This window comes from Lynx rufus, unplaced genomic scaffold, assembly GCF_022079265.1.
Source record: "Lynx rufus isolate CCGP_SWC_20201006 ecotype Redwood Valley unplaced genomic scaffold, mLynRuf1.p SCAF_5, whole genome shotgun sequence".
NCBI lineage: Eukaryota > Metazoa > Chordata > Mammalia > Carnivora > Felidae > Lynx > Lynx rufus.
In genome coordinates, this window is record NW_025814867.1 from 33,858,650 (window position 1) to 33,878,512 (window position 19,863).

Below are 19,863 nucleotides of genomic sequence, written 5' to 3' on the forward strand. Positions count from 1 at the left end.
CATCTGTGTAAAATATCTCCCCTATTAATGAATGTCAGAGTTTTAATTCTTTCTGGATTGATTGAGCTGCCTACATTGTATAAACATTACCCAATGGGTGGAGGGAAGGGGAAAGCAGAGGTGAGGTAAACAGCAGTAAGACATAGCCTTAAAGCTCAGCATTTATAATAAAACCTCAGTAAGTCAGAGAAAAGTAAGAAATGGCTAGTAAGAATTTTCTAGGGGATGAAAGAATTATTGGGAACCAATTAAAATGCACATGGTGATATCAATATAACTATCTTGGAATCGATTTGGCAATTAATATTTTTATTATTTTTAATTTCTTCTACATGCCTTTTATATTTTCAAGAATTGAAAACATGAAATCTTAATTTTTTGTTCCTTGTGGGGGAAAAAAAAATCATCTAGTCACAGATGTTTGTATGTTACATGTGAAGAACGTAGCCAAGTGTGAGATGTTTTTTCTTTTTAAACCGAACAGTTGAGTTTTTTTGTTTGTTTGTTTGTTTGTTTGTTTGAAAAGGCAGAGAAAAATAAGAAAAGGAAAAAAATTTCTCTCTACCCACTTTTTCCTAGCAAAGGAAGTTGTATCTGCAGGGTCATTGTGGGGATGATATCTAATGTATTTAAAATATTTAGCATGGTGCCTGTAGGTGCTCAATAAATGGAAGCGTTTGTTAGAATATCTTAAATGATTTCATTGGAAGATTAAAAATAAACATTTTCAAGTGTATTAGAAAAGCTGAACAGCATTGGGGCATAAATTTTTAAGAGTTTACAATGAAGGTAGTGATTTTATGCTATAAATTTCCAAAACTTATTCTAGTAAAAAGAATATATGAAGCATAAGCCTTTTCTTTAGTTGTAATGATGTCTTTTTACTCTTAGATTTTAAAATACTGGTTTTTAAAACTTTTTCTTGGCATAGCTGTAGCATGTTCTCCAAAGCACCAAATATAATTTGTTTCTTGGAGTTAAATAGTATGTTACAATATAAATCAATAATGGGTCAAAATCATAGGTAATAGATGTCTTGAGAAGAGTAAAGAGGCCAAATTCTACCTAACTTTGGTTATCTAAGTATTACTGTTCATGGTTGCCTTAGATGTCATTTCACCAAAGGGTCATCATTTGTATAAAATCCTAACCCAAATACAAATGTTCAAATTTTGAACAAATGTAAATTCTTCTGTAATTTTAAAGTTACAAGATTTTAAAGCATATTTATAAATATAGGTCAGTTTTTCTTAGTATCTTTCTGCTGTGAAAAACTTGCCTGAGCATTTCACTTTTGAATATTTTTATCATCCATTGTAGCTTGATTTTATTGCTAGTTTGTCTTCTGGGTAACAGTATGATTATACCATGAATTTATATTTTTAAATATTTTTTGCAAAGTTGAGTAATTTTAAATGGTCATTTAAAAGGCACAGTGTCAAATTTCTGTACTTGCCTCTGCCATGAAATTGGGCAGATGCAAGGAATTATTTCTGAGCCTTAGCCTGCGTGTTGAAGCAAACACCTTGAACATTTTGAAGGTTTTCGACGGTACCACAGAAGTAGCACTCTTCAGGACTTGGCTCTGCTATTGAATAATAAAATTCATGCAGAATTCAGAATTCCTTGACTTAATCTGTGGTTAAATTGTTAGTTATCTTCTTAAGGCTAATCTACCAAAGAATTTTAAACGAACTCTGCAACATTCTTTCATGATGGTAAGTATTTTTAAAGAGTTAACTGGGACAGTACACCAGGTTTTGCCACTTGCCCACATAATTGAGACCGTTGGCCTTCAGCATACTGAAAGAACCAAACCTGGGAGTGATAATGCTATATACATAATAGAGGTATTTATAAAATGAAGTAATGAATTTTTATTTCAGAGTTTCATTAAATGGAGACATAAAATTGAGTGTTCTGTTATTAGTTGTGGTACTGTAGTTGCGTTAACCAATGAATTACAGTTCTTATTCTTAAAGTATGAACTACAAGTTGGTTATTTTGTTTACAGTCTAACAATTAAGGCATATCTTATAAACCAAGAAATGCGTTAAAATATCTTTATTAGATCTGTAGAGCTCTAAAATTAGTAACTTAGTTGGGTTTTCAGAACATTCTTCCTGGAAATGAATGAAATGTATGGGATGATACAATATTTGTGGAGTAGTAGACCTTAAGAAAGTCAAGTTTGTGGTAAGGAACCAGGACCATTGCTGCTACACTTTTCCCCAGAATTATAAATATAAATATAGGGCTTGGCAAACAATAGCCTGTAGGTACTTATTACCTATGTAATAATTCTGTAACCTGCCAGTTTAGAATGGTTTTTACATTTTTATATGGTTGGTGGGGGAAAAAAATCAAAAGAAGAATATTTCCTGACATTTGAAAAGTCAAATTCAAATTTGTGTCCATAAAGGTTTTTTTTCTTTTTTTCAGTTTTATCGAAATATAATTGACAAAATATTCATAAAGTATTATTGGAATAAAACCATGTTGCTTTGTTTGTGTTGCCTATGGCTGTTTTCCACTACAGTGGCAGATTGAGTACTTAGTGACACAATCATTAAGGCCACAAAGCCTGAAATATCTGCTGTCTGGCCCTTTACAGAAAAAATTGGCTCACCTTATGCTGGTAATGCATAGCTAAATATAAATGACCATAAACTGGTGTGGTGAAAAACTCTGATTCCCATTTGCCTCTTTGTAATGGACTATATAGAAAGATGGGACCATACCAAAGCCACAGGAGGGGGGAGAGGTCAGTTGTCTAACTTCCTGCAAAAGAGGCATTATCAAGTGTTGATGATAGGATATTGTTACTGGATACTTTCCTACATGTTGATTCCCTTGTTTGAATGATTTTGGCATATAACGGACCCCAGACAAATTGGATAATAGTTATGTAGGAAATGTTATTAGATTCTGTATATTGGTTAGCAAAGTTGCCTGAATAAGATTTTTCACCATCCCAAAGAGAAAAATAAAGATCCAGTTCATGCATTAAACAAACATCTATTCAGCCTTTACAACATATGAAGCATTATGTTACATGGTATGGGGGCATACAAAACTTATATAACTCAGATACTTATATCAAGTGATAACCTATTTAGGAAACCTAATTTAACATAACTGCTACCATTTATTGAGCATTTACTGTGTGTTAGACACTGTGCTAAGCATTGGCATGTTATCACCCTTAAACCTCCTATGACCCTGTGAGATAGCTGTTGCAGATTAGGAAATCAGCAATGTGACCAAGGCCACCCGGATTGTAAGTGATAGCACCTATATCATATCCCAGTCTCTGACTCCAAAGCCCATGCTGTTAACGATAACTTTATTCATGTACCGTTAAATACCATTACTAGAGCCAAATTATGGTATACGATGGCAAGAAAATTTACAGGAGAATGTGTGATAGTCTAAAATAGTTGAAAATGCTTTCAGTTGAGGGAACTTAATAGCTGGTATTAGCTGGTTAAAAACAGATTCAGAAAATGTGTCTTTTCTATCACATAGTTTTTGGTACAAACTGTGTAGTGAGATGCTTTATTTCCATTTATTCATCTGGCTTTCTTTGTTTGTTTTTTTGTTTTTTTGGAAGAGAGATAGTACAAGCAGGGGAGGGGCAGAGAGAGGGGGAGACAGAATCTCTAGTAGGCTCCAGGCTCTGAGTTATCAGTGCAGAGCCCAGTGCAGGGCTTGGACCCTTGAACCGTGAGCTCATGACCTGAACCAAAGTCAGACACTTAAGTGACTGAGCCACCCAGGTGCCCCTAGGAGCTTACACTCTAAAGTAGTTAAGAAGATGAGACACTAATTGCTATGTAGTAATTCCAGTACCTTATGTGTGCAATAAAAAGCATTGTCTACATTGAAAGCCAATTTTATCATGATCAGTACAGCCAGATATGATTAAGATACAGCTGTAATTAAAATAGCTATTATGAATGAATCTGGAAGAGTTCATCTCTTATATAATAGTCCATCTCAAATAAGGGTTTATTTGTGGGGAAAAAAAGTTTATTTGAAAGCAGCTTCACCTTCCCCTTGTAAAATATTAAAATCATTTTCAGAAGTTGTGACCCACAGAATGAAGGATCTTCATATCTCTGTTCTACATCATTTGGAAATGTTTTTCTAAGGGCACTGTCTAGATGTGATCACGTTGTAAACTAGCGTTCTAGAAAGGAAGCATCCAGAATTAATGTCAGGTACTGTTTCAGCTTTTATTTTGTAGATAGCTTTCTTATAAAAACTTTTTTTTAATGTTTGTTTATTTTAGAGACAGTGTGAGAGAGTGCAAGCAGCAGAGGGGCAGACAGAGGGAGACACAATTTGAAGCAGGCTCCAGGCTCTGAGCTGTCAGCCCAGAGTCCGACACAGAGCTTGAACTCACTAACCGTGAGATCATGAGCTGAACCAAAGTCGGGACGCTTAACCGTCTGAGCCACTCAGGCGCCCCAAGATAGCTTTCTTATAGAACAGATTTAAACTTAAGGCAACTTGTATCTTCTTTTAATAGTTATCCGTTGTTAAGCTATAATGTTCGTAACTAGAATATAAACTCCATAGAAGCATTACCTGGCAAATAGTAGATGCTATGCTTGTGTTTATTGAATAAATTGTGTATGTCTGGACATTAAAATTCAGCCAGCCAACCTATGGGATAATCAACACTGTTGCATGCATGGCTGTGTATATAGAGGAATAGGGGCTGAGCAGAGCCATCGTTTGCACAGTTCTTGGCAATCCATTATTCAGATCCATGGAAAACAGTAAAAGATGGAAAGGAAGTTTCTAGTTCTGTTATTTGAGAAGTAATTTTTAATGGTTTTATTTATGTACTGATATAAGTCAGCAGCTATTTATGTCCTTCCATTAAGTTGATGATTGAGCTTTAAAAATCAAACTATTATATATAGAGAAATATTTTTCCATAGTGTTGATCTATTTTTAGACATCATAAGTATTTCTGACACACTGTGTTTGGTTTTGGGGGAAAAAGAAGTTGGGCTAAGAGAGAGCTCCCACTTCTTTCCAAAGCACAGAAAAGTTAAGAATTTTGAGTATTTCTTCTAAACATTTAACATAAGTGAAAGTTGCTCAGCTATTAAGAGAAAAAGGTCCTGAGGTAGAAATTACAAAATACTACCTAAAGGGACTTAAAAGCAAGAATGAAATATAGAAGCTTTAGAATGGGCCCACCCTAAGAACCCCTTCCACCTTGACCTCACTCTTAAAGTGAAGTGCTGTTGTTCCCATTAGGCCTATAGGAGGGGTTAGGTGTTAATTTAGTTCACTGCCTTCCAGAGAAAGGAAGAAAATGAGCCCTGAGGATCAACTCTTAGAATGCTTTCTTTCCCTTCTCTGCCTCAGAGAAGATAACTATCTCCTGCCACTCCCTACCTCCTAAGATCATTAAGTTAGAGAAATTTGGTATAAATGTGGGAGTAGAGAGCAATGGAAGACTGAGAGAATGGAAGAAAAACTTTGTAAAATGTTTAGTGAGACTCCAGAATATGTGTTGATCAGTGATTTGTCCTAAGAGAAGCTCTTGTAGAAAAAAAGCCTTTGGTAAAAACTACCCTTTATTTTAAAAATATTTGCTTGAGGAAAATGTCAGAAAATTGTACATTGGAGTAGTGGCAAAGATATCACAGAGAATAGGCTGTGGGTGGGAAGTCTACTGTTCTCATCTAGAACAAATGGAGCTTTTGGCCTGAGAACAGTAGAGTATTAGTTCTATTTAGGTAGTATCTGTGGAAGCTAGATCCTGATTCTAGAATGGAGATCAGATCATCAGGAAATTCCATGGAAAAGTCAGTGGAACTCAACTCTTGTGGTTTCTTCACAGTGTTTTTTTTGGCTTATCTTTTCCCCATTGACTTCCATTCTCTCAACCTTTGGCATTTTTACCCCCAGGCAAGCTAAATCATTGATTTGTCATTTTCTTTCTTGAAGGCCCTGTGAATTGTACCTGTTCCCGCCCCCCCCCCCCCCACCTTGGCTCTTCAGTTTATTAACTATGACCTCTTTTGTATAGTGTACTAATTTTTATTGGCCTTGGATGTCAGTATATAGACTGTAGTTTCCATATCACTGATAACTTTATGTATGTATTTATTTATTTTTAGCACTGATAACTTTTTAACTTCTCTTTTTTCCCTGGTTTACCAAGTCAGATCTCAATTTAGTTACTAAGGCTAAGCAAAAATCTCATCCTTAAGCACAAGTGGAATGGACCTTACACTAGAAGAAAACCTAGTGGAGCCCTAGCCCTGTCCCCATTTGCCTAGAGAACCTTGACCAGTGACTTAATCTTCCTGAATTGCAGAGACCTCTTTGATGAACTTAAGAAGTTGGACAAATTTATTTCTAAATCCTCTTCAGATTTTAATATTTTTCAGCCAAAAAATTACCATACCTGTGTTTAATTCTTTCAGATAGTTAAGTCTGCTACTTTCAATGGCATTGAGAAGAGTGTAGTCAGAGAATTGGTTTCCCAGCTGAACCTGTTCAGGAGCAGGAGTTGCAGCTGCCCCTTGTTTGTTTCATGGGAGGCCATGTGCTGTTGGGGTATGTGTGTGTTTTGCTCTTTTGTTTTAATAAAGGAATTGGTGAAGGATGTACTCAAGAATTAGAAATATTAAGTGCATTTCCATGATATGCATGGCATCATGTCTTTTGGTTAAGTGTTCTGTGGCAAAATCAGTATGGTCACTTCCTAAAACCTAGGGAAAGTTTGGTTTTCCATTTTTAGGAATGGATCCCTCTCCAGACCCCTGTTGATTCCACTCAGTCCACCAAATGAGCTGGTTGTACATGCTTGTCTCACTTTAGGGTCTATCTTGTCATCTCATGGCCCCTCTCCATCCTTCCAGCCTATACCCTGTTTCTAAAACGAGTCTCTTGATTTCACTGACGTTAGAAAAATAAGTTTTAGGAGGGGCTAGACCATAAATGGTGGCCCCTGGGACTCCTCTACATCAACGCTTATTAGACGAAAGAGTCGCCATCCACACCTAATAGGTTCAGTGTCTATTGTAGATCCTTTTTCCTTGTCAGACCTACTCTTTCTTCCTGACCTCCATGTGCTGCATCCTGCTTGGCTGCTAGTCCCTGCTGCTTTAACTAGACTTTCTGGATTTAATAACATACTGCTTAGATCTTAGAACTGCCTCTTCTGACTTACAGAGTTTGATTCCAAGTCTTCACTCTTTCTGACCAGTTCTCTCTTGTCATCCTCTGTTAAAACTTTCTGGGATTTAGCCTACCTGGAATTGAATTGTATTTGCCTGGCCATTGTGCACATTAGCATAAATAATTGATGTTAAGAAAATGCCCACTTCACCATCCAACTCCCTTAACTCCATACCCACCCACTTTGAGCTGTCTAAGAAGTTTCTTGACACCACTAAGAATCTGCCTGTTTTTCGCATCCTCTGCTTGACCTGTTTCGATTACAGTTCAAAGTCCAATCTGAAGTTGCTAGTACTGGAAAATGCTTCATCCAGGGTCATGCTGGAAGAATTGTTGGGTCTTGTTTTTAATTCTGACTCTTGCAGTTCTTCATATGCTCTGAGGAAAAGATGGTATATGACTTGGCCACAACTAAAATGTGAGTTCACTAGAGCTCATTGAAGACTAGGGAATTTCCTTATAAGCCAAGGCCATTTTCATCTTATTAACATTCCCATGTGTTCCAGGAACCTTAGGATTATCTGGGTTCTGCATTTCCCCCATGCACCTTCTAGGCTGACTGCCCTTTACTCCCACAGGCCATAGGGTTCTCCTGTCCCAATAACAGAAGTGTCAGATCCTCATCTACCCCTGCAAGAGCCACAATGACAGAGAAAAAAAGCTTAGCAAAAGCATGTAGTCATGAAGACTAAAGACACCAGCAGAGAAATGCATAGCACCTGGTCCATTGACCTAAAACTTGATCAATTTAGAATGCAGCATTCTTTTATGAGTTAATTCTGTAGTTAAATTTATAACCCAGGCCCCTGAAAAGAGCAAAGAAAGAAAAATGGCACTTCCACTCTGAAGGTTCATCCACTAATATTCCTGGTCAGGCACAGTGTCTGTGTAACAGAGGCACTTCTCCCTCCTTTCCTTCCCTTTTTTTTTTTTTTAAGCAAATTCACAAGCTGTGCCATAGGGCATATTTGCTGAACTGTGGCTGGGGAATCTCCAGCAAGAATCATGAGGCAGAACAATTTCAAGCTTTACTTGGCATTGCTCTTATAGGCTGGAAAGACCTCCAATCCTTTGCAGGGGCTGGGACTTGGCTCTCCATCATTATCAAGGCTTTGTAGCACAGTACCGAAGTTGTTGAAAGGCACCATGGAGAACATGTTTTATTGTGCTTGGCTTTCTAACCCCAGGTCTGAAAAGTTATCTGATACTCTATTAGACCTTCATGGGGGTCCGAGTGCTATGGCAACAACCAATGCCAACTCCTTCCCAGGTGACCTGAAAATTTTGTCTCTGAATTTGATTACAAACCTTTCTCTGCCTTATAATCACATTTTTATCTTTATTTTGGTCAGTATATTCACTATCATGCTCCTTTTATCCCTGCACAGATGACCTCAGTACCCTCAAGAATGCAAAACCATAGTTAGATCATGTTGCTCATTCACATAGGCTCTTAGAATACCTTTGTGGATCGGAATCCTAGGTTCACATTCTGAGTTTGCATTATTTTGCTCCTAGACTGATACCTTGATGGAGAAAGTAGACCAGGCATTCAAGTAGTGGGCTTTCGAGAACTTCAGCAGGGTTACTAAAGTCTCTCCACAACAAGTTTGGTTACAGATCCAGGCCTCCTACTGTAGACATTTGGATAGACTGTAACCTAAGAAGGGTCACCTTGTACATAAAAGAGAAGATACCTCCAAATAGTCCTACTATTTTATATCCTAACACAGGGGAAAGGTGTAGCAGCCAGAATATAGCTGTTCTCCATCTCCAAAATACCGTTCACCACACCCCCAGGAAACTTAAAGCATGAGGCTCTGCTCTGATGGTTATAATGACTGCCTTGCTAACATAGTTCTCCACTGTCTGCTGGCCTAAGCCTCAATATTCTTGGGTAAGGTCATTGATGGCCATTTCCCAGCCAGTAGTAAAACATCCTAGTCTGAGAATGGATGTTTTTCCTCTCACCATTTGTAGATGCTTAATTCACTCTGTCTGCCTTAAACCGTATGGCCCCTGTCATCCCTAAAGTGCTTTTTGCTAACATAGTTTCCATAGATTCCATAGAGTGTCATAGCACTCATTAAATAGTTCATTGCACTTGCTTATCCTACATTGTAAGTTTGGTGGGAACAAGGGCTTTCTCTCCCTCACCATTTTGTCTTCAAGTTTTAAAACCATGTCTAGCATTCAGGTATTTACGGAATAAATAAGTAAATGTGAGCATGTAAATAGGAGCTGTGCCCTGTTTGCTCTTAATTGCCCGCTCCCTGATTTTGACCTCCTGTCTAACTAGACCTGTACTATCTTGTCTTTTCTACCGTACCTTGTTTCCCATGTCACTTCTGAACAATGTGATAATTTTGCCCCATCTAACGTGATTTTTTGGGGGGAAGTCAAATAATCATTGCTCTCTTCCCTGATTTTACTGAAGGCCCAGGGAGGTCAAGTGAGTTGATCAAGATTATAGAGCAAATCTATATGCCTAATGATTGCTACACTTGTCCCTTGGCAGATTTACATCTTTGGCTGGATGTGGCCAGTAAACATTATCTAGAGCCTCTTTTTTTTTTTTTTAATTTTTTCATGTTTATTTTTGAGAGAGAGTGTGAGTGGGGAAGGGTCAGAGAGAAGGAGACAGAGTCTGAAGCAGGCTCGAGGCTCTGAGCTGTCAGCAGAGAGCCTGACACGAGGCTCGAACTCATGAACCATGAGATCATGACCTGAGCCGAAGTCGGATGCCCAGCTGACTGAGCCACCCCGGTGCCTCTAGAAGCTTCTTTCAAGTCTTGCCCCTAATCAGGTTTCCTAAGCACCTGCAGCCAGTCTAATAACTGTTCTCCATCTCCAAAGTACCATCTTCAAAATAATCAGCTCTTGGAGAGTAATCATATGCTCCCACCCCTTGGCACCACCACTTTATTCTTGGAATAAAGAATGTTAGATGAGGGAATATCAAGCTGATTTTGAAGTCACATCCTTGTCATATACGTAGGATGAGAGATGGGTAGAGCCTTGGGACATGCGACCATTTCAGGGAGGGAAGGGGTGAGAGGACTGTAGCTTAAAGAGGTTAAAGTGTGGGCACTTGTGTCTTTTTTAAGTCAAGGTGGAAATGGGCAGTAGGGTAGCCAGAGAAGGATCCAGTGGGGTGGGGCAGAATAAAGATGCAAGAAAGAGGTGTGGAAAGTAGTTGCTGGATCAGGGTGGAAGGGCTTTGAGCTTGAAGTACCCCACTTCAACAAAGAGTGAAGAGAAATATTGGACACATATTAGAAGTAGGAAGTTGTGTCCCAGGAAGAAAGCAAGGTCCCTGCAAAAATGAGGTGGGCACAGAGGGAGTTAGGGCATGAGGAGGTGGGAAGAATTTGAAATAGGAAGCAACCATCCTAGGGGATATTGGAATCTCTTGCCGGTCAGTGCAGCACTGATGGACCCAGGAATGAAGGTCCTGCTGAGGTGGGATAGCATACACTGAGACCAGGCTGCCAGGTTTGGTGACTTCCATTGTAGTATCAGTGGTCTGGGATATGAAGCAGGAATGAGTGGTGGAAGGACAGTGAAACGGGGAATCTGCCTACTAAGTGGTATATCTGAGCAGGGCATACAGGTCAGGGAGCAAGGTCTGTGAGGGTCAAAAGTAGATAGAAGCTGAGGGCCTAGAAGGAACAGGACAGGGTGATGTGCATACAAGTAAGGGTGAGATTATATTTGGTCTGGGGAGAGGAGTAGATCAATATGTACTTTTTCTTCTGTCACTTTGAAACCTGCAAATTGATACATAAAAAATTATTCCTCTTCCATAGCTAAAGTATGGTTCCGTGTTCTTAGTAGTTGGTATTTTTCTCCCCACTACTGTTAATTTCAACACTGTTTTCTCTTCCCATGTGGCTTGAACATCTGGAGATTTCCTACCCGCTCCTGTTCTGAGGTCAGCCTTCTAACTCCTGTCATTTTGGTCTAGCTCAGTGATCCTTAGCCTTGGCTACGCACTGGACTCTGCCAACAGGTGCCTGAGCCCTACTCCACAGAATCTGATTTAATTGGCCTGAAGTTTTTTGTTTTTGTTTTTTAAGCTCCCCAGGTTGATCTTTCCAAGTGTTCTCCCAGCCAGGTGTTCTCCTAGGTGGGAGTAAGGACTCCCATTAATGTGTCACTCATGTTGGGGACAACCTCGTGAACACAGGCACACTTCTGTAGCCACAGCCATATCACAAGCATGGCTAAGCATCAGGACTCTGGAGTCAGATGCCTGGGTTCCTCTCAGTTTTGTAATCCCAGGCAAACTCTATATCATCTAGAATCCTCAATTTCCCAATATGCTGATGAGAATAATCATAATAATGCCTGAAAAAGGGTTAAAGCAGATAATGTAATAAGCTTATTAGCACAATGCCTAGCACGTAGACGTACTTAACGAATATTAGGTTTTTTTGTTAACATTTTTGTTGGGATTGTGTTAGTACTGTTTCTAATATATGGTTTGTCCATAGGACCACACAAGTTAAGTTTAATTTCTTCCACACAGTATTTATTTTGTATGTATACATTGCTTAAATGAAGGAAGATTGTAAGCTATCTTGTTTTTAAATCAAAAAACAAAAAAAGCTTTCTGATTGCAGTAACAGGACATAGAGCTACAGTAAAAAGATGGCAGGGGTTACTTTTCTAAATATTTAGTTTCCATTTGCTTGGTAAGAAAGTAGTCACAGGTTGGCTCTGTCAGAAACTTGCAGATCTCATAAAGGGCTGAGTGTGGACTACGATTTTTCTAGAATCTCACTCTGGCAGGAACCTGCCCAATGATAATTCAGTTATATCTTTTACTTTTTCTCAATACTATTTACGCAACACCTCTGCAATATTTATGCCATGTAGCTACTGTTTTCAGTGTTTGTAAAAAATAAAAATCCTGCCCCCTTAATGCCTATCATTCTGGCAGGTCCTTAGTGGGTAGTACTACCTTTCTGATGAAAGGTATTTCATCAGATATTTCTGATGAGCTAGCTGCCTGCCCCCACCACAAAATGATCGTTCCAGGGGTCAAAACTCTTGCTAGAAACAACATTAAACGTCTGATGGATATTAACATACTTGCATTTACAAGCAGTGAAATTTGTCGTCTTCATGTTGTTATTTATGCAGCATTAACCTTTTTCTCCAGATCATTGAGACTGAAAATATGATGGACCGAATTGTGACTGGCTTGTCTGAGTCTAGTGTCAAGGTGCGGTTAGCTGCCGTCAGGTATGAGCTTTAAATGGTCTGAATAAAAACCCTTTGCCGTGTGTTTAACCTGTTTCCTTTCCGGACCTTCACTGAGTAAGCGCAGAATCCAAATGTTACTCAAAAGTATTTTCAGGTGAACTCATACAGTGTGTAGCATCGTTTAACAGAGAAGCTAGCTTGAAAAGCCCGTGAAGCCCTGAAGTAGTTGAATTAACAATGTCTATAGATATACTTGAAGTGCATATCAGTAATTAGTGAAATGCCAAGCAGTGTGTTTGAAAAGCAAAAGTTTGAGCTTCTTTTGAAGCTAATTTTGATTGTTCTTTGTAGATGTTTGCACAGTTTATCTAGATCTGTGCAGCAGCTTCGAACCAGTTTCCAGGATCATGCTGTGTGGAAACCTTTAATGAAGGTAAGAAGCAAGCAGCAAGCAGCACCCATTCCCACAGAGTCTTTCGTGAGTTGAGGTAGCTGACCGCCCTCCCGGTCTAGGAGCATGGCTGATGTTTGTTTAAACATTTTGAATATTTATCTCCTCAAATCTGATGTTGTAAGCATCTCAAGGTCTGCTGAACTGTTTCCAGGGTCAGCATCTCAAGTGTGACAGGGAAACAGGTGCCTAGTTATCTTTTCTTAAACGAAAGTTAAGTTTTTCATCTTATCTCCTTGTATGTTTGGTATTATTACACTTTAGACTTGATCCAAAGTCTTTGTAATTTTTAATTATAAGAAGGAAAGAAATCAGCCATTTAGAGATATAACTTGTTCCTAGTCTTTTGGGAATCCCTGGATGTTTTTTTTACCACAGTGTTATCTTCTGCTTCTCTACACCAATATCACTTCTTTGGTCTTATAGCTTTCCTTGAGGGCCAAAAACAAAAAAGTCATTCAGGCCAAATAAGTCTGAATCAAGACTTCAACTAGGCATCAGGTGGCTGCTGATGGCCGCCACCGCCCCCCCCCCCCCCCGATATATTACAGAACCATAGGTCAACTTGGTCTCTGGTCCACCATTTTTTTTTTTTTTTAAGTCATCATACACCTTGCATTTAATTGACAGAATTTTTTTTTATTTAAGTTTTTGGTTTTTGGTTTTCAGTACCTACTATGAAAATCTCTGGGCACACTACAGACCACTTGCTCTCATCTTAAAGCTTCAGGTTACAGTAGAGACATCATTGTGGTAGAAATAGGGGAGGCTTCAGGCAGGAAAAATACGAAGTGGGGCTTTGAGGGGAAAAAAGGAAGGCGGGAGGATTTTCCAGAGGGAGGAACAGCATGAGCAGAAACACTATGTATGGTCCATGTAGGTAGGAAGCATAAGGATGTCTTCATACTGTGGTAGAGGGGTGGGGTATTAGCACCAGGTGAAAGAGTTGGACCAGTGCTCTCTTCAGGAAGGCTGTTTTGCGATCGGCACTCTTGTTTTCAGATGGCACCTTTTTCATAGTAGCATAATCTGGATTCATTGATTCTGTCCATTCAAGATTTTTTTTTTTTTTTTTTAATGCTCTCCTGTTTCCCAAAATAATTCCCAAATATTTCCTCTGGAGCCATTTTCTCTAATTGCTCAGCTCATATGAATCAGAAGTGGAACAACATGCTGTTTCTAGCTAGTTCTACCTGGGCAAAGGTTTGGTGAGCCATGTAGAAGGATTTTGTTCACTTGGGTACATGTGAGTGTATCAAACTACTACTTTGTTGCACAAAATGTAATACTAAAAGCTTGGAAGTAAATCATTGATTTATTTCAGATACTTTTAGGTTTCTGTTCAAAGGCTGTTTGCATGGCTATTGATTTTTTTCCCCTTTTGCTTTGCTATGTTTTCAACTATTGGTTAGCAAACTATAGAAGAATAGGCATTTGATTTTAATTAAAAATTTTATTTGTTGTCATTTTTTGTCCTTATTTTGGTGAAATTCTGTTTGGTCAGTGTTAGATGTCTGCTTCTGAATTTCAGTGTTATATCTTACACTACATTGAGTAATGTTTTTAAAATTTTCATAGAATCTATCCTGTTTTTTATCATTGTTACCTCATTTGAAAATAAAACTCGATAAAAGTGCATTAATCTCTATATAACAACGAATAGTATTTTTAAAGTCAATTATTAAAGCAACTTTTTAAAGCCTTGGTAGACACTCACTTATTTCTACCAATGATTCTAAGTAGTATAATTTTTGCAAAATGATTGCTTTCCTTTTTTTTAAATTTTTTAAAATGTTTTATTTATTCTTGAGAGAGAGAGAGAGAAACAGAGCATGAGCGAGGGAGGGCCAGAGAGGGAGGGAGACACAGAATCCGAAGCAGACTCCAGGCTCTGAGCTGTCAGCACAGAGCCCGACGTGGGGCTCAAACTCACAAGCCTTGAGATCATGACCTGAGCCAAAGTCGGACACTCAACCAACTGAGCCACCCAGGCACCCCTGTTTTTATTAATTCACATTCTTTGAGCACCCCTTTTGTGCACTGCCATTCAGTTGATAGGTGCCAGGATAAATTAGACCATAGATAGATTAGTCCTTTAAGAAGCTTAAACTTGTTAATAGCAAAGGAGATTGGCATGGCTGCACAAAGAATTTGAATAGTGGGCCGTAATAAGGGTCCTAGGAAAGGTCAGAAACTAAGGCAGGAGGTGTTCAGAGGAAGATGGAACAGCTTCTGACTGGAAGGGCTTCAAGGGAGCTTGTGGAATGGGGACGAGCTTAAAGAACGGGTAGGGCGTGTACCTGAGGGATATAGGAAGGGAAGGATATGGCAAGGGAAGATACATAATCTCAGAGGGGGTTGTGGCAAACACAGAGATCAGGATGCATAGTATATGAGATTTGATCTTCATCAACTAGGTAACGGTGCACAGGAGAGTTAAAATGCGGTATCTTAAAAGAACTATTTCTATTTTGTAATTCTTGCTTATTCTTGGGAACTTCAGACTTGATTTAGCTGAAGAAAGCAGATAACATGTTTAACTCTGAATTTTTTTTTTTTGCGATGATCCATTTCCAGTTTGTATAACTAGATCTTCTAAGATTCCTTTTGGGACCATGAGTCCAATCCTGATCTGATCGCTGGTGCAGAGGATTTAGTTGAAGTGGATATTCCATATAAGTGGTGGTGTTTCTGAAGCCTTCTCTCTTAGAATCTAGAAACCACAGGTTCTGATAACAGCTAATGGTGACTAACACTTGTCATTGTGCTTTGCTGTCTTCCGAGTTGAGTGGGAGTCCATGGCAGTTTGTTTACTTCATACCTGTTATAGGTGGATGATAACAGTTATGACAATAAATTAACTTTAAAAACTTGCATTTCTGTGTGCCAGTTACTGTTCTAAAATTTTTTCACATGTTAATTCTCACAACAATACCATTATCCCCCACTTTACAGCCAAGGAATTAGTATACTTATTTAGTGATGGAACTGAAGTTTGCATTCAGGAAGTCTGTGTTCTTTATTCTCATGTTGCTTCCCTTAACATTCACCGTATCACATTTAATCTTCAAAAGTCCTATGAAGGAAGTGCAGTTTTCCTCAATTCAGAGACTCAGAGAGGTTAAGTAAACTTGAGCATATTTAAGTAAACTTGAGCACATCTAGTAAGTGGATTAGGGTTGGGACCAGGGCTGTGATTCCAGTGCTGAAAACCAGTCCCCACATTGCCCTAGCTGTGTAGTAGCTTGACTCATCCATGCTCTTGGTCAAACAGGTCCTTCTAGAGACAACATACATCAGAACGTTTCAGGCCCTAGGGCAACTTTGTGGTTTCATAAGTGGTCTGATGTGATGGAGTAAATGGAGCTAACTTGTCCCAAAGCCATCCTGTGGTGTTCACACTTGTCGTATAGAGCACGCCCTCCCTGACTTGTGTTTGTCTCTTTCTGTGCAGCACCTGCCATCCTGGCAGTGGGGCTGTAGCTTCTCCTGCAAGATAGGTGCAAGGGTCTTAGTCATAATTAGAGCACCAGGTAAGGTTTGACACGGTATCAAGTGGATCTTTCCTAACTCTTTCTCCGATAATGAAAAGTCACGTTACAAGATAAGTTGTGTTTGGTTCTCATTTGTTCTTATGATCTCACCTTCATTGTTCCAAACCATTAATAGCATCCCTTTTTTAAATTCCATAGGTTTTACAAAATGCACCAGATGAAATCCTAGTAGTAGCATCTTCCATGCTATGTAATCTTCTTCTTGAATTTTCTCCAAGCAAAGAGGTTAGTATCAATTTCTCTTCCTAGGCTTTGCCCAGTCTAGAGCTTAGTCAAATAATTTTCACAGCAGTTAACTGAAATTGCAGGATTGGGGTTTAAAAACTACTTCTGAATTGTTTGATGAGGGGTGTGCATGCAAATTAAATCATTTTTCAAAATACGGTTTTAATTTCCTATTCTCCCTTTTCTGTCTGGCATATGAAGCTTATTTAAAAGATATTGTAGCTTACAGTTAACCTAAACTGCCCACAACTGCAAATGTAAGGAATAATTACAAAAGTAATAGACTGTTTTCAAACTGTATATACTAAAGAATAAATGAAGACTCAATTTTATAAACCAGGATTGGAAATGGTTTCAAGAAAATAACTGCTGCCATTGGAAAATCATCTTTTTAATGTTTAATGTTAACGGTAGTTGTTTGGGGAGGGATTGCAAGTGGGAATATTTTTTCCCTTTTGTACATTTTACAAATTACATGTGTATGTATTGTTTTTAGACTAGGGAAAACTACAATAAGCTTTAATAAAGGAGGGAAGGAGCCTTATAAAGTTAGTTTTATTATGTGAAAATATCTCTGGTCTGCCCAGTTGCGAGCCAAGGGTTAGCCACTACCCTTTATTTAGTAGTTCCATTTTTGTTGAGTTTCTTTTTGGCATTGCAATACCTGTAGGCTTTTGACTATAATTAGGAAGGCATTTAGTAACAAGGTAGAGGTTCAGAGACAGTTATTCAGCCAGCAGAAATCTTGGAACAAACGGGGAGAGACTGGGAGTTAATCTGAAGGAAGAGAAAGTCTAGACAGGATGCCATAGTTTCCATCTGTTTTTCTCTGCCCTGGTCCTGGGGTTCTTGGCGTGATGATGATCTGATTGCAGTCAGTACAATACCATTTATCATCCCAAACAGCTCTTCTGTTGCCTCAGATCTACCTTCCAAATATATAGTCAGGGTCTGGTTAGAAGTGAGGTAGATGAGCTCAGGCATAGGATCATTAATGTGATTGATTTTTTTTTTTTAATTAAAGAAAATTTTTAAGTTTATTTTGAGAAAAGGAGCGTGCATACACATGTGCATAAGCGGGGGAGGGGCAGAGAAAGGTGGAGCGAGGGAATCCCATTCAGGCCCCGCCCTTATCACTGTGAAACAGGGCACGAACTTAGGAACCGTGAGGTCATGACCTGAGCCAAAATCAAGAGTTAACACTTAACGACTGAGCCTCTCAGGTGCCCCCATTTTTTTAATATTAAAAATAAACTGGACCCTGAACTGCAAGGGAAGGAAATGCTATAAAAGCATTTATTAGGCTAGTTGACAAAATTGACACACGGACTATAGATTTGATAAAAGTATTGTTTTAACGTTAATTTCTCTGAATTTGGTAACTGCTCTGTAGTTATCTAAGAGAACATCTTCGTACTTAGGAAATACATATTGAAGTATGAGGGGTATATGCTCTACTTTCAAATTGTTCGGAAAAAGGTAAATGTGGATATGGGCATACAGAAGGAGAGAGATAATGATACAGCAAATACAGCAAAATGTTAAAAATTGTTGAATCTGGGAAAAGAGTAAGTGGAAGTACCTTATACTATTCTCGCCGCTTTATGAGTTTGAAGTTACTTCCAAATAAAAAACAAACAAAACAGGAGGTGGGGAGATGGGCAAAATGGATGAAAGGGAATTGGGAGACACAGGCTTCTAGTTGTGGAACGAGTTAAGTCTCAGGAGTGACAGGTATTGTAATAGCATCATATGGTGATGGGCTGTACACATAGCATGATGTATATATAAACTTGTTGAATCACTGTTGTACAACTGAAACAATGTAATATTTTGTGTCCACCATACTCAAAAAGGGTTTCAAAAAGAACAAAACCAATTTGTACAAGTGGAGGAATGTGTACCCTTTTCCAAAAATTTTTGAAAAGCACTGCCCTTTTTTTCCCCTGTGTAAGTCTGAATTGCTTAAGACAGTTCTGGAACCCACTTGAAAGGTAGCCTTTTAAGCATTCTTTGGTGACAGTAGATCTTTCCTCTAAGGTGTGAATTTTTTTTTTGAGAAATTATTAAACCTGTTTTCAGCCAAGGATCCTAAGTAATAAAGTATGCTATGTTAGATGTAAAATGTGGCATGATTATAAAAGTATGTGGCAGTTTTGTTCGTACCATTCATAGGTAGTCCTGACAGTAGTTCTAAAAGATGGGTTCTGCGGCATGTTTGGAATAACATTGACAATCTGGAAAGAAGAGTTTGGTTATGTAAGTTCCGTCTAAGCCACCATGTTGTCATAGTCCCAGCAGGTGAAGAACACGTGGGATACACGTGTGCAGCAGGCAGGGAGTGAGCATCTCAAATGACGGTGAGCATGAGAATGTGGAATTAGATAGTGGAATCATAAGGTCATGTGTGGAATGTACAGAAATTAAGACAACTCCGGAGTCTTTCAGAACTACATAGAAAAGAGAAATGACTGGGACTATTTTTAGTGTTGGAATTATTAAGAGAAGAACTGTTCTTGCCCTTCTCAAGGTAATTTTTGTATCCTTGTGAAAGTCGCTTGGAGTTGGGTGAGAGTAGGAAAGAAACCATAGAGTGCCAGGGTATATATACATTCAGTCGCAAACCTGACTTTAAAACTGTGCATTTTTCCTTTCCAATCATAGCCAATTTTAGAATCCGGAGCTGTGGAACTACTTTGTGGATTAACCCAAAGTGAAAATCCCGCTTTGCGAGTGAATGGAATTTGGGCTTTAATGGTATGTTTCGTTCTTTTATATATGTCATCATTTACAAAGAGAATGGAGCTGTTATCAAAGTAAAAACTAAAGAATGTGTAATTTGAAATGTCTGCAATCTGCTTTTTAAAAAATGTTATTTTGGCCCAGTTTTCTAATGACCGAGGACCTGGAAGACTGAGTAGTCAACTTTCAGATTTGAATATAAGCAAGTTGCACGTCCACTGGGTGCCACAGTTCTCCCATTTTATTATTAAGGAAAGTGGATACATGTTGAAACTGGACATCAAACATGGAGAAAGCCAATTTTCCTTATCATGAATATATTGATACCTGCCTTAAGCTACCTGCTTTACAAAGCCCTTTCATGTCTCCTTTGCTCTTTGTAACAACTCTGAAATAAGATAAGCCAGGAGTATTCATATTTCACAGACAAGTAAACTCAAGCACAGAGTGATTAAGTAACTTGCCCAG

The 19,863-nt window shown here is 38.6% G+C and overlaps 1 protein-coding gene across 2 annotated transcripts in view; it reads left to right on the forward strand.

Annotated features, from left to right (window-relative positions):
* Nucleotides 1-19,863, forward strand: part of ARMC8 (armadillo repeat containing 8) — a 108,114-nt gene that overhangs the window by 64,973 nt on the left and 23,278 nt on the right. For both annotated transcript variants that reach the window (XM_047099554.1, XM_047099555.1), the window contains 4 exons: nt 12,380-12,462; nt 12,775-12,856; nt 16,567-16,653; nt 19,318-19,410. In XM_047099554.1, coding sequence (XP_046955510.1) covers nt 12,380-12,462; nt 12,775-12,856; nt 16,567-16,653; nt 19,318-19,410 — 345 coding nt within the window. The remainder of the gene's footprint in view (nt 1-12,379; nt 12,463-12,774; nt 12,857-16,566; nt 16,654-19,317; nt 19,411-19,863) is intronic.